This window comes from Melanaphis sacchari, unplaced genomic scaffold (genome assembly GCF_002803265.2).
Source record: "Melanaphis sacchari strain LSU unplaced genomic scaffold, SCAv2.0 Contig105_pilon_pilon, whole genome shotgun sequence".
Classification (NCBI taxonomy): domain Eukaryota; kingdom Metazoa; phylum Arthropoda; class Insecta; order Hemiptera; family Aphididae; genus Melanaphis; species Melanaphis sacchari.
The window spans coordinates 1007130-1022631 of record NW_020270395.1 but is presented as its reverse complement, the minus strand read 5'-3'; the positions used below and the strand labels follow the sequence as shown (position 1 = coordinate 1022631).

Here is a 15502-nt window from a genome sequence, read left to right as displayed (position 1 = left end):
AATGGCCTAATCAATAATTAAACCATTTGTATTCATAGATTTATTTGTATTTAATTTAAATTCACTATTTAGAATACCTTTTTAATATTGATAATAATGATTTTATTTGGTATTAAGGTACTTTTGTCCTTTTTACTTTATTATTTTTTAATTAATCAACAAAAAATAACATAATACAAAATAATGTAACGTCTAAATTAATTTTACAATGTTTTTTTAATATGTACTAGGTAGGTATAATTGTTTTTGTTTGTTAACAGTGTTGAAATTGATAATTTGAGGTTTTTACATTATTCACAGTCGATTTAAATAAAATATTAGTTGGTGTTGTTCACCTACGATTATAATTTTTTTTTAAATTCTTAATCATTAAAATGACACGTTTGAGTAAAATACAATTACATAACATTGATGATAAAATAAAATATAATATTATGAATAAATATTTATGTTATTAACTAATTGTTAGTGTTAATAGTTATACAGAGGCAAAATTATGTATTAAGAAAAAACAAAAATTTTAATTCTAGTATAGAAAGTACCTATTTAAAAACAATTCATATGCGTTTCTTATTCCAAGAAAGCAATAATAGTGAAAATACGTTTCTAGAAAATACATAATATCATATTACATTTTTAAATCGTTATCGTACAATTTACAAAATATCAATAATTACCATTTTAATCTTAAGACATTCATATCCAAGTATGGAATGTCACTTGGTTATGATACTGAATTGGTGTTGCAACATATTACTATACGTAGAGGTTGTGACTTTAAATATTGGAATGGGATAAAATAAAATGCCAATAGCACGTAGGCAGATTAATAGCAAAAAAAAAAAAAAAAAATATTTATATATTTATAACAATATAGGCTGTTATTCATAACAATACAGTAGTAATGTAGAAAATAATAATTTTTTACAGGATTAAAAATTATTTAAATAAAATAATAATAATAATACAAGTATAAATTGTGTTAGTAAATAAAAACAAATATATTATAGGGCGTAGGGTAATGGCTATTTTATGAGGTATGACAGAGACTGAAACACATCATAATTTATAAAGAGGTGATTACATCATGATAGTAAACGAAAGCTTTAACGAGGTTGGGTAAATTTGTCGACTGTACAAAATACACATATTATTTATTGCTTTATAAAATGTGCGGCGGCGTTATTATGATATTGTATCAATAAGATACAATAATTAATCATATCGATCTGTCTTCGTCGCCGTCGTTTGTCAATCGTCATGCCATCAGGCGGTGCGGTAGCGCACCGCCTGCGCCGATTTATCCGAACAGCTTCTCGAAACACGAATGGCAGTACGGTTTCTCGTTTTGTTCTTTGAACGTTCCTTTGTTGAGCTGTTTCAGGCAAAAAGCGCACACGAAATGCTCCGGGTGGAACTTCTTGAACATGGCCGTTATGCAACGGCCGGCAATCGGCTTGTGACATCCGGCGCACAGCGACCCACGCTTGGCATGATAGTGCGTCTCGCAGTAGGGCTGGTTCTCGTGGTCGAAGAACTGACCACTGGCGAACGGCATACGGCAGTCCTGAAACACACACAAGGACACAGCAGCGGTCAGAAATGATGTAATATGATATGGGTAAATGGGTGGGTGGGTTGATGGGTAGATCGCAAACCGTCGTAATAGCGTAACGATTTATTGAAAATATATTCAGTTTTGACTCCCGTTGCACCACGACAGAAATAATGTTAGTCATCGTCGATTCCGTTTCGGTTAATTGCACTATCAGTATGTAGAATGAATATAGGTGGCAGGTAAGTAACAAGTACATGTATAGACAGGGCGTAGGCACGTAGCCGGGAGAGGGGGCTGCGTGGGGTCCTATTTGAGATTTTAGAAAAATTTAAAAAACTTTCAGTGTTTTTTGAACGTGTAACATATAAAACGTGACCACGTGTATGTATTAAAATTATAACTTATATGAAGATTTTGATAAAAAAAAAAAAAGTCTAATAGGTATATCATGTTATCCACGGCGTCGACCTTCAAGGGATTTTTATGTCTGATTACATTTTACCTAATTTTATGTAATGTTATAAATGATTATTTCTCTGCAAGCATAATCTTTGTTACATCATCGACTATACACATAAGTGTTTGGGTACGACCACGGTTGATGGTGTATTTATATCAATTGAGCTCTGGAAAATTCGAGTGGAGAGTAATCGGATAATTTCGGCTTAAATTGTGACGAAAGCACGTCAATGTACAATTTTAAAGCATTTTTCAGTCTTTATACCTAATCTTATACTTTAATAATTAAGTTTTAGTACAAACGCCGTGTACAATTATTTATTACTGCCCGTAAGCTCCCAACTTCAGATACACACTTAAGTATAAGTACGTAGATATATAAAGACTAGAACAGCTCGCAAAGTGTTTGGAACTATATGCATTTCATCAACCGAGGGAATGATCTCCCAAGAACAGACTGAATGTTTTATTCAAAAAAACGAAAGTTTTTTTAGTCTTGACATTGAATATTATTTTCCTAAATTTTGATTTGCGTTCACACGCATTCATTGAAACAAAACTACGTAAATTTGGTAGTGATAATTTTTTTTTTTTTTTTTTGGCGGGGGGTGAGTAATGGTGATAAGGAGAATGATATACTATTGTAGTTTTATTATGTTCAAGGACACCGTCGATGACATCACATTATTCCGATCGTGTGGCAAACTAAAATATTTGACCACAACGAATGGACATTTTCCATGATAATAATAATAATAATAATGATATATGTTTATTTTGACAAGCAACAAAGTAAATTATTAATTGTATATATGTATATATAAATATTTATTTATTTTTTTGATTTTACAATAGTATATAAATGTGACTTATTATTATACTAAGCGGACGTTAAACGTTCTACGTTAATATATTATGATATTATATGTAACATCGTCGTGGAAACAAATATTATATAGTATAAATATATATATGTATGTATGTAGGTATAAAGTGTAAATGGACATTCAATCCTCCTCATCGACACCGACGCATTTCGCACACGCTGGTTTTCCCTCGATGGCGTAAAAAGATTTGCCGGTGACCGGCAGCTTGCAATCCTATAATGCACAAAATGTCGCGGCCGATTGTGAGACGGCTGCGTTTACAGAACTTTAAACCACCGCCGCCGCAGCAGCAGCAGTTGGAAACGGAGTGTTAGAATATAACGACAGACGCATCGTATTGTTATGAGCGAAATCCAAATCGTTACGACATTAAAATATATTATACGATAAAAATACATTTTAGTATATTATTCTATTATACATGTTTTGAGTTATTTATTATGTATATTTTTTTTTTTAAGCGAGTTAATAGTAGCTACACATAGCACACATTAAATGACAGACATGTAATATGATTTCATATATTAAACGATGTATCATGTACATAGGTTTTTTCTTTTAGACATGTATATTGTAAACCTGACTTTAATTTATTGGTGTGACATTGAAGCTGTTTTATTTTATTTCAGTTAGCACAATTTTTCACTTTTAGCTATAATTAATGTATTTTTTTTTTTCAATGACATTATTCTAAAATTTTAGACTTCAAAGAACGTTAAAAAAACTTTATTTAAGTAGAAAAAAAATATGTAACTAGAATCTAATCTATGTATTTTTTTTTTTTTTTTTTGAATAATTTATGCAAATCGTATAATTTTATAATACCATGTTTGATTATTACAAGGGCAGGATTTGATATTTTTGAGCATATGTGTACGTATTTTTTTAAAGCTTAAAGGTTATAAACAATTTAACCCTAAATATAATATTTGTGTCAGGTTTTTACAAGCTCAGTCAATTACATCCGCACAATAAGCGGCCATTTATAACAATAAACGCACAGTGGTTTCCATTAGATTTTTGTTTGCGGTTCATGTTGTTGCTTTCATATTTGATATCATTCAAACTAGCTATGTCACCCTTTTTTCAATCTCACCAATATATGATCAATGTGCGGTGTTTTTGATTAAATGTCTTCTACTGTCACTTTTCGGTTATGGTTGACAAAATTTGTTAGGTATGTTAGCAGCAACTTGGTAGTATTCGCCAACAATTCCAAGTCCTGTTTAAAAATGTGGTTCGCCCTTTCTCATTGGAAGTCAATGTATGAGATAATATTTATAGTATATTATACACCGAAATGTGTTATATCGAATTTTGCAGGTAATTTAACGGTTAATGAAATGAAAAGAAATCAGGAATACAAGGCGGAGGTGTTTGGTCAAAAGATTAGGATGCATCGGCCGAATTATTGCTGACATTATGACACAACTATTAATTTTATCGTAGATACTGTGAGTACTATATCAATCAATATGTCGCGCATGCACAATTATTACGACGAAGACAACGATGACGACTGATAAATTATACAATACAGTCTTAGTTCAACTATCGTTGTGCATAGATCAAGTACAAGATATATCATAACAGTCACGTTAAATTTTGGAGCTCACACTGGTCTAATGCCAGACGCAACTGTATATATTATAGAGCGTAGAACTGTGAAGCGACCTACAAAAATAAAAAAAAAAAATACCGTCGGCTAAAAATACACACGCCCGCACATCCACAAAATATAGTAAAGTATTATAATACAACAATAACAACCAATACATTTAGAAAAAGCAAAACGTTAAATATTATTTTATTAATTTATCGACATATTATCATTATAAGATCGAAGCTGATGCTTACCCGGCAGACGAAACAGCTGGAATGCCATTGGGTGGACAGGGCAGACACGTAGTTCTCCATTATGGGCTTGGAGCAACCTCCGCACTTGGGCGCGAACATGTCGAAGTAATCGTCTCGACAGTACGGGCGTCCTTCGCGCTCGTGGAATCCTTCTTCGCCGAACTGTTTGCCGCACTGGGCGCAGAAAAAGTGTTCTGTGTGCCAGGTCTTTTCCAGGGCTGTCACGCATTTCTGAAAACAAACAAGGAAAAAAGTCCAAATGAAAATCCACAGTCGGCTAATCATCTCTGATGAAGGTTATTGATAGCGAGCGACATTAAATTTAGGACCTTTTCCCTCTTAAGTGCGTCTGTATTTTCTCTAAGAAAAATTTTTAAATCATATTTTCAAAAAGTATAATCTAGACCAGCCGATTGAATAAACGCTGAGGTAAAAAGGTGAACACCTTCCATTGTGCAGTAAAGAAGCTGTTATATAAAGTGCGAAAAAAATTTGATTTCGTTTGAAATGTGCCAATTTAACTAAAATTTTTAAAAATTATCGAGAATCGATTTATTAAGTACATACGTCGAAGCATATGACACTACACGAGTACATGAGTAGGCTGTGGGTACAGTATATTATAATAAAAATATATCCTATGCGGACAATCCGCCAATAACCTGGGGTCAGGTATGGTTACAAACATTGAACCATTTTCACTGTCAAAAGATCTGAGAGCAAATTTTTCGAACTCAGAAAGCTTTCAAGGCCGTTACCATATACGAAGGTCGGTTTCGGTATCCAAATTTAAAATTGCGACGATCATTATCCCTACACCCACACATTCATCAACAACGAGTGGGATGATGTTGGAAAAATCGTTTTCAAAGCTGTTGTGCTTACGTCGAGTATGGGTCCGTTGCAGTAAGCGCATCTGGGAGAGAATAGGTTGTGATAATCCGGTTCGCAGTACGGCCGTCCTTCGCGCTCGAAAAAATTGCGCGTACCCAGCTCCTGGGAGCAGTGGTTGCACGTAAAGTGTTCGGGATGCCAAGTCTTGCCCAGTGCCGTGATCACCTGCCCAACGATAGCCTTGTCGCACGCCGTGCAACATCCCTTCTGAGTTGTATTCACACCTTGTCTGTTCATCTCGGCTGTGAGGCTGCCAAGCATGCAGTCCAAACGTGGTGCCCCCGAGTCTACCGATTCGGTGGCGTAGCTAGCCCTCACCGGACTGGACACCTGTTGAAAAACAGAGACACAGTATAGAGCGATTAGTAGGTTAGAGTATATAAATTATTACAACAATATGATATCAGTTGCTGTTTAAAAAAATAAAATAAAATGTTAATGATGGCAGTGTACTTTCGATATAATGCGATCATATATTGCAGTTAAAAAAATCCCCTTAGTATTATACATAAGGTTATTCGAAATGATTCATATTTTGTAATGAACTTGGCCTCCTAATAGGTTACCTCGATATATTCTATGTGACTACACTAAGTTTGAAAATGTGATAAGGATACTGTGTATACAACCATCACAATTCATCGTCACGGACGAATTAAAATATCGATGGAGTCAATTACAACGGAATTGGCTGAAACAAGTATCCATGTGATGGATTTTAATATAGATTGAAGATGTTATTTGTGTGACTAAGAGAAGTGATGCAGAATATTCAATTACAAGCGGGATAAGCTACATTTTAACTATAATTCTCTTTCTAGGTATATCAAAATAAATAAATATATTATAAATCAAAAACTTAAAATATGTTTGAAACAAAATGAATCAATTTAAAAGAACACTGTTATTTAAGTCCAGTATGTACCTGTTATGCGGTGTAACAACACTAAGACGGAGTTGTTAAAATATTGCGTTGGACCGTATTTTTCTTCGAGTTTTAATCAAAATTAATGTAATACAACGGGTTTAAAAATCGAAATACAATTGTCGATGTTACTGTTGTAGCTGATATTGTTATTGTTGTTGTTGTTGTTGTTACAATTATTACTATTAATACTATTTTACAAACGATAAAGTCACTGACAGAATTGTTTGGATTTATGAAGCGTCGGCGGTCTGTGGCTTCGTTATATAAAACGTGAGTTGTTTTGCCCACGGCTGCCAAGCCCCGCCCGCGGGTAACCGACGCAAGAAGGGACGAAAATTTTCCGTCTCGTTTAAAAGTTATTCCTGGAAACTGCCAATAATGGGTAAAACAACAGCAAAAAGTTGGTCTGCACAAGGCACTAAAGTTCCCTTTCTACCGGTGCGGCAGTGAAAATAAAATCGCTCTGAAGACCGCGCACGACAGTGACCAACCGCCGACGGTCATATGTGTTGGCGACCGTCCCGCTGCGGCGATGATGATCTGTATTATAATTTATGCCGTCGTGGAGTTAGATCGTTCGTACACTCGTAAACTTACGTTCAGGTTGTATGTATAAGTCCCTACACAAGGTATATATATAGCAGGTAAAAATTACATGTACGTAAGTTTTTACACGGAAAAATAACTTATGTTGTTTCTTGATAACGAAATTTCGATACTACAATAAATTTTGAATCAGGATTGTCAAATTAAATATGTACTTAATGAGATTAAAATAGTTTTGATGTTGTATAAAAAATGGTTTAAATTAAATTTTTAACAATTTGCATTAAGTATTGACTTCATCGAAAATTGACAGACCAGTGTCCATACTATATCGTGTTTCGTATCATATAAGTGAGTAATAACGAGAAAACTAAACAGAATGATTATGTTGTGCATTTAATTTTTCTTTCCGTGCAGGAACTTACAAATACCTATCACGGATTTTTTTCCTGTAGAAACTTACATATTATGTAATTGTTAACTTGCTATATTTCGTGTGGGGGGGACTTATCAAATCACTACAATATCAGGCTGCAATACCTTCTACGTTTTTATCCATGCAACTCGTATTACTGGTACTGTGGTACAGATCATTTCAAATTCCGGCGGACAACGAAAAGAAATTGAATTGATTATACTTTATTTTTTTTCTAAAAAAACGAATCGCAGCCCAACAATTTTATAAAAAAACTGCTTACCTCACGAAAAAAACTATCACGCCTCGTGGAAAATAAAATTTCAATGATTTATTTTTTATTTGAAGGACAATGACTTCATGCAGATCATATTTAACATTTTAAAAACTTAATGTTCATATGTTGTAATAAACGTTTATAAGAGCCAAATGTTTATAAATATTTTGAAAAGTATTTTTCTAGCACTATGTTAAGTTAACTCAAAAATCGAAGACCAGCTAAATAACGTGTTCAATCATAAAAAACCGATCTTAATCTGACTACTTTACTAGATGTCATTATTTTTCCTGAATGATTTTTAATGATTAAATGAATTGATTTTTCCATATGGCTACCACTATACATTACTAGAAACTATTTACATTTTTACCTCTTTATAAATAGATAAATGCGATACTCTTAACACAGATTATTTAAGTTATTGGGACCAGTTAGTGGCTATAACATTATAAGTTATAAATATATATACCACATATATAACTATAATGACAACGGATGTTTGTTTTGCTGTTAAAATCTGTCTTACGAAGTTGAGGAATATTATTCATCGGGCGAGTATAATGATTTCTAATAATATATTTCATATTATGCTGAGTGGTTAACCACGTATTCGTCATTTATTCGATAATATAGCCACGCAAAAAAAAAGCGATGGCCCTCGCCATGTGTGCTGTTAGTCAGAAATTAAAATTATTTAATCTGCATCCATTTTATACTGTCTAAGTCTTCTAAAGTCTAAACACACGATAACATAAATATTGTCGGGTGCGACGAGTATAGACTAAAAACATTTTATACTTTTCAGATCATAAAAAACTGTATAAATTAAATTTAGCATTAATTGTTAAAAATATTTACATTAATTTGTAATTTATAAATAATGGTAAAAATTGTTTTGCACAATTATTTATAAAAACGATAAATTTACAATGTATTTTTAAATTTATTAAATCCTAACAATTTTCATTCTTTATAACTATGTTTACAATTTATTTATTTATTTTAATTCGTGGACATTAATACTAAGCATAGGTAAACAATATTTTTAATTTTAAAAACAAAAATTTATTTTGATTTTCTAAGTAAACTTTAACAAGCGTATATGACAAAACACTATCGATCATTAAATAGGTATAATTGCTTTAAAAAAAATTGAGAAATTTAGGCAGAATTCCTACATTATTCAGCATTGTTTTTTAAAGTGATTATTTATCAATGATTTTTGATTTAAAATAACAACACAAATGTAACATGCCTACTGTAGTATCCCTACCAATAATGTTTTATCAAAGACGACATAAATATTATTGTTAACAAAAAATATTATACAAAGTTTAAATCACGAATAATAATAAATCATTTCAACCATTATATTTTGGCATGGTGTGATTTATTTTTGATTTTAGTTAGTCTGATCGTTACTATCTTTATAGATATTATAATGCTTTCATCAATAACTGTCTGCTTGACCTTAGCTACACCTTTATATGGAATTGTATTTTTTTTCGCTTAAAACTATCATTAAATTTAAGGTATTATCATTAAAATTAAACTATACATACCTACTTAAGTAAACTTCAACCGAAATAAGAATTAATGTTATACGTTTGTTCTTCTTTATATAACCTTGTAAGAGGAAAAAATGATTTATGATTGCATTAAAAATATTTTTATTTAGTAAGATAGTAATTTAATTTTTAAGTTTTGATAAAATAAATAAATAATTATAGAACGAAAATAGAATAATAATATTTGAATATAATTTTAAATGCAACGCGCTTATGAATAATAATAAATATATTTAATTTGAACAAAGTATAAATACTATTAACATAAAATTAATTTATATCCGTTTCTATATTTTTTAATTGAGAAAGTTAAATTACACGTTTTTCATATTTAATTATTCAACAAATATTTACTGTTATCATACTTCATTACGAAATTTTATTCATAAAAGATTATATATATATATATATATATACTCAATACATACCTTACTTGCTTAAAAGATAAAATATGGTTAATTTGATTATAATAATAATTTCCCAACTTAGTAAAAAATGAAAAAAATTATTTGAATCCCGTTTTTAATGACAATATGTCTTTAAATTGTAATAAATTATCACTAGATTTTAAAATCTAATCATTTTATACTTCGAAAATGAATAATAGCAGTATAAAACAATTGGATTTAGATTTATAATAGAATATTCATCAAATTACTAATAACAAAAAAAAAAAATGAATAAGGTTAATGAATAAATTACCTTATTACAGATAAATTATAGATGCTTATATAAATAGTATAAAATATAGTTATTACAGTTTATAAAACCTATTTATTTAATTAATAGTTACGAAAGTACTCATCACTGTTAAGTATAAATTAGATTATTTTTAAAATAAAAATGTCCTCTATATTTTTATAGTTAATGAATATTTTGCGTTTTTATCATCCATAAGAATTTTATACAAAATTGTATGATTAGGAATCGTTTTACATATCTACAGACTTAATATGCTATCACAGTGTTTCTCAACCGGTGTGCCGCGATCGTGGTAAATGAGTATAGTGTTATTACTTATTAGATATTAATTTTTAATTATATAATATATTAATAGTAAAAAATAATAATTAAAATAAAAATGTCATTTTTTGTTTGCTTTTTATTCTTTTATTATTATAGTGTTCCGTTAAACTGTATAGTTAAAAGAAATGCGCCGTGAACATAAAAAGGTTGGGAACCACTGTGCATCCATATATACCATCATATACATCGTATTTTAAATAAGATTGAATTTTAGAATCATTATTATACCAAATAAAAATAATAAAAATAAACGAAAACTTGAAAAATGTATAATAATATACCATGCCTACATCGTATTCAATAAACACTTTCTAAAATTTTTAGATCTTTGTTTTTAAAACTAGAATAAATATATTTAAGACCAAAGCTGTATTTTTCCAACTTAGAAAATTTTTCCCAAGTACTACAACTTTCACAAATTATTTGCATTGAATATATTTATAATATAGACAACATATATCAGAAATTTAATCTAACAATAGGTAATAGAAAAAAAATATACATACGGGGCGTAACTGCGATTGTTTTTTTCGTTTTAATAGGTACTTTTAATATTTGTTTTCAAAACAATAATGGTTTTAATTAATTTTACAACAAAATATGTATAAAAATATAATCAACTTGTGAAAATGATTAATTCATGAGCAGAATATTATAGATTATTTTTAAAAGTTAAATTTATTATTTATTGTATTTAATCAGCAAATAAAATATTGATTATAGTAAATAATCAATAATTTATATGATATAACACATAATTTTGATAAATATAAAATATGAAAAAAGTATAAGTAATTGCACTTTTGTATGATTATACAGTAAGTATCGATTGTACTTAATAATTGAATAAATCATTACAATAATGTATGTGTTAAATTTGAACTCAATAGGTAATAAATCATTGCTTACTAAAATCGACTCTGAACGATAACTGTTTTTCACAATATATTACTAAATATATTTTATGATATAATTATTAGTTATATCATTATAATTTTTTTTACTATTATAATAATGAAATAAGTTGAATAAAATTGACCGAACACATTAAATTAATTTCATATTATTAAATTTTGAAACGATATCAACTTAACAGAAGAAAATGGCTTGACATTATGAAGTTTTTAAAATATAATAATATACGTAAAAGTTTCAAGTCCTTTAAATAATATTTTGTAATTACAACAAAATAACTTAACTTGTTATTTTTATTTGAATATCTATTTTTGTCCAAATTTGAAAAAGAGCAGTGATTCATTTTTGGGTTACAATCAAAAAAACAAAATCGATTTTATTGAAAACTGGGTTTGAATAAAATGTTTTTTTTGTAATTATTATTATTATTTTTGTTTTTTATCTCCGATTGTTTGATAAGTATTAAAATTGTTTTAATCTTAATTCCTTAAAGTACCAACCTGATCTAATATTTTACCTGAAACCACCTTCTAACTTTAAAATCGAAGAGTTTTTACTACCCTAAAACGTAATGAAAGACAAAAAAAATATAGATTATACATTTTATACAGTGTTCAACATTTAAAAATGTGAACACTTTTGTTCTATAAACATAATCTAAATAATATGATCTAAACTAATCAAATATGTAAGGTCAGTTAAAATATTATATTTGTAGCCGTTGCTATAAGTAGCCGTGTCAAATTTTGGTAATGGGTAATATCACGGTTTTGGATATAGGTAAATCATAAAATTTTATAAAAATCGTTAAAATTAGTTGGATGTTTTTCTATAATAGGACAAACCATCGTATAAATATAAATTCAGGAACACCTGTATCACGTAATTGAGTGCTTGAAAGATATTTATATTTATATTTTTTGTTTGTTTTTTTCATCGAAAAATAAATAATATATTAGTATACATATATGTAGATAATACAAATATTTATATTTTAAAAATATAGCATTGATACATAAATAAATTGCCTCTGGAAACTAACCTTGTCTTCGGTCAAAGATTTAAATTAGCCATTGCTCATTCTTATGCTATAAGAAAAGTAATTATATATGTAACTAAAATAAACATTTGCGATGTAGAATTTTAACTTAAAACATTGAGAATTAGGGTATGTTCATTATTACTTTTTTTTTGTTAAATTGCGCAAATCTGATTTTAAGTCTGTAATAGTTTACAAGAATATATGACCTAATTTTACAGATTTACATTATATAAATAGATACGTATTTTTTAAATTTTATTTAAGTTTAAATACAAAAAAAAAAAAATATTCAAGGTTAAGTAATTACGCTTACAAGGACTTTGGCAAGGGACCTATACGGAAAATTATAAAAGATAATTTTGATCATTCAAAGTCATTTTAGCAACTCATAGATGCCAAATAATAAAATCCAACATTAAATTTATTGTCTATTACTTCAATTACAAAACATTTCATCAGATGACATGACTTTTATTGCTAAATGAATAAAAAGTATTTTCGGTGGAAAATGTAGTCTGAATTTTAAAAGAATAACATCACTGCTATAATAAGTATCCAAACAAATCAATAATAATAAAATATCTTTAGAAAAAAATCTAAAATAAATACTTAGATTCTACTAACTGTACCTTAAAACTATTAACTGATTATATACAATTATTAAAGTATTTAAAAATGTTTAATAATATTTAAAAAAGTATAAAATATAAAGTGAAAACTAAATTCATATCTTAGTAAACTATCACCTCTATATATTGATTTATGGACCACAACAGTTTTCTATAATATTGTAAATATTATTTGAAAAATCAAAATGTCTCAAGATAGTGAAAAAGTTATACGGTATGGAGATAATACCACAAAGTTAAAAAAAAAAGTGATTGTAAATTATTTAAAAATGAGAATATATTTCTGCTGTATAATAGTTGTTGAGTGTAGCATGTACCCTGTTATCCAATTAGTAACTGTAATATATGTGTTACATTGGAAGTCAATAGTAATAAAATAATTTTGAGCAAAGACAGTCTTCTTATATTATATATTTATTTTTCTATTAAAGTAATATAATAGGTTGAATTAATTTTATCAAAATTATGGCATCATTATCTATTTATTATGATATTATATATTTTTATGAATAATACATTATATTTTAATTAACTTTAAACTCTAAACTGATATATTATAGAATTGTGTGAATAGGTTTGTAGCAGATATAAATAGCTTAAAATTAATCTAAATATTTTGAACATTTCAATAAGTTTAAGAAATAATAATTTAATTAATAGTGGGTTAATATTTTTTGAAAAACACTAAAATGAATTCTACAACTCAAAAAAAAAAAAAAAAAATTGTGATTATATATTTCAATATTTTTTAATTGCTGTAAGAACAACTTGCTAGGAACTTTGTATGTATTACATTTTTAAGCTTTTTTATTCAGAAAAAAATAAACTACCAATTAATCATTATGCATAAATTAAAAAATTCTTTAAACAAGTAATATATTTAAAATGTCTAAAAATAAGATTAAAAAAGCTAAAATATTTATTTTAAAAATATATTTAGTTTACTTCAAAGTCCAAACCTTAACTTTTTCTCATCACTCAGAAATTATGTTATGAGTATATATCTAAAGAGTCAATGTGATTTAGAAACCAAATATTTATGTTAATACTTATTAATTATTATTCATTTAACTCAACATTTTAGATTAACCAAACAAGTTATTGATAAATTGTAATTTGTATGTAATACATAAAAAAAAAATTCTAAAAATAATTTTATAGAAACCACCATATTATATACCATGATAAATTACATTTATAAAATTAATTTTGATCATTAGATTTAAAAAACAAATTATATTCAACAAAAAGAATCATTTCAAAAAAACTTTCATTTCATATTAATTAATTCATAAATTTCATCATATTTTTAATACCAAATTACACAATTCATTACTAACATTTAAAAGTTTTGATTTTCTTGAGTACTTAAACATGTTTACTTTGTGATTTTATTGGAAAAAATCATACAGATGTAAAAATAATATTATACCAATAATCAATGTTATGGTTTGTTGAACTAAGCATTTGATTTAAGTAACAAATTTTATGCCTTATTTTATGCACAGAGTTTAAATCATAAAAATACAAAATAAATAAAAAGTTTTTACACAAATTTTTACCTTGAAATCTGATAGTGAAGCCATTAAATCATCTAATTCTCGAGTAGCTGAAGAAGCAGTTGGACAGACTGTGCGAGTAGTTGTGGTAGTGGTTTCTTCCATCATCATTTTTGAAATCAATTGTCCATTATTACTAAAGAAATAATATTTATCAACCAGAGTATTTAACATAAATTATACTGAGTAATATTTGTAACAGACAAACTTAATAATTGAGGAATATTAAAATACATAATATACATGAAAATAAAAATTATCAAAATGAAAGCAATTAGATAATATTTTTGTTACTTATTGTAGTTATTTACTGTTTTATATACCAGTTCATTTTAATCAGAATATTAAAAATATATATTAAAATAGCAATTTCATAAAATTAAAATTAAACTTGAAAAAAAAACAATGTTCTTATTATGTTTAAACTAATTCACCATTCATCTACTACAATAAATTAATTCAAAATAAACATAAATTAGTAAATTAGTTTACCTTTTTGAAGAAAGTGATGAATCCAATTCATCTAGAAGAGAATCTACTGATGGACGAGTTGGAATATTTACGGTATTTTTTGGAATAGTATAAGAATCTCCATTAGCCACTAAAAAAAAAAAATTAAAGTGTAAATATTAATTAAACATGGTTTTAGTAACTCATTTTGGACAAAAATTAATCAAAACCATTAAATAATGTAAATTGCTATAAATATTTATAACAATAATATATGATATAATATATGCAATGACTTAGATTAGGTTGATTGAAATAATTTATAATTAATATAACTATATTATTAATTCAAAAACAAGTTACTTATGATACTATATACGATCTTAGAAATAGATACTAATATACTTTGTCTTTGTAAAATTTGTCTTTCATAAAAATTTGTTTATCATTGAATTCAAATTTAATACATCTATTAAGAATATACCAAAG

General features: G+C 27.7%; 1 protein-coding gene across 6 annotated transcripts in view; it reads right to left on the bottom strand.

Moving 5' to 3' along the window:
- Window positions 1-518: 518 nt before the first annotated feature.
- LOC112602708 (paxillin-like) overlaps window positions 519-15502 on the bottom strand; it is a 29648-nt gene continuing 14664 nt past the window's right edge. For 3 of the 6 annotated variants that reach the window (XM_025350959.1, XM_025350952.1, XM_025350967.1), the window contains 5 exons: window positions 15056-15164; window positions 14567-14699; window positions 5647-5985; window positions 4762-4992; window positions 520-1567 (listed from right to left, as the gene is read on the bottom strand). In XM_025350959.1, the coding sequence (XP_025206744.1) occupies window positions 1301-1567; window positions 4762-4992; window positions 5647-5985; window positions 14567-14699; window positions 15056-15164 (1079 nt within the window). In that variant the 3' untranslated portion in view covers window positions 520-1300. Of the gene's footprint in view, window positions 1568-2935; window positions 3118-4761; window positions 4993-5646; window positions 5986-14566; window positions 14700-15055; window positions 15165-15502 lie in introns of those variants that run through there. The other 3 variants (XM_025350936.1, XM_025350945.1, XM_025350974.1) reach the window with 2 other exon arrangements.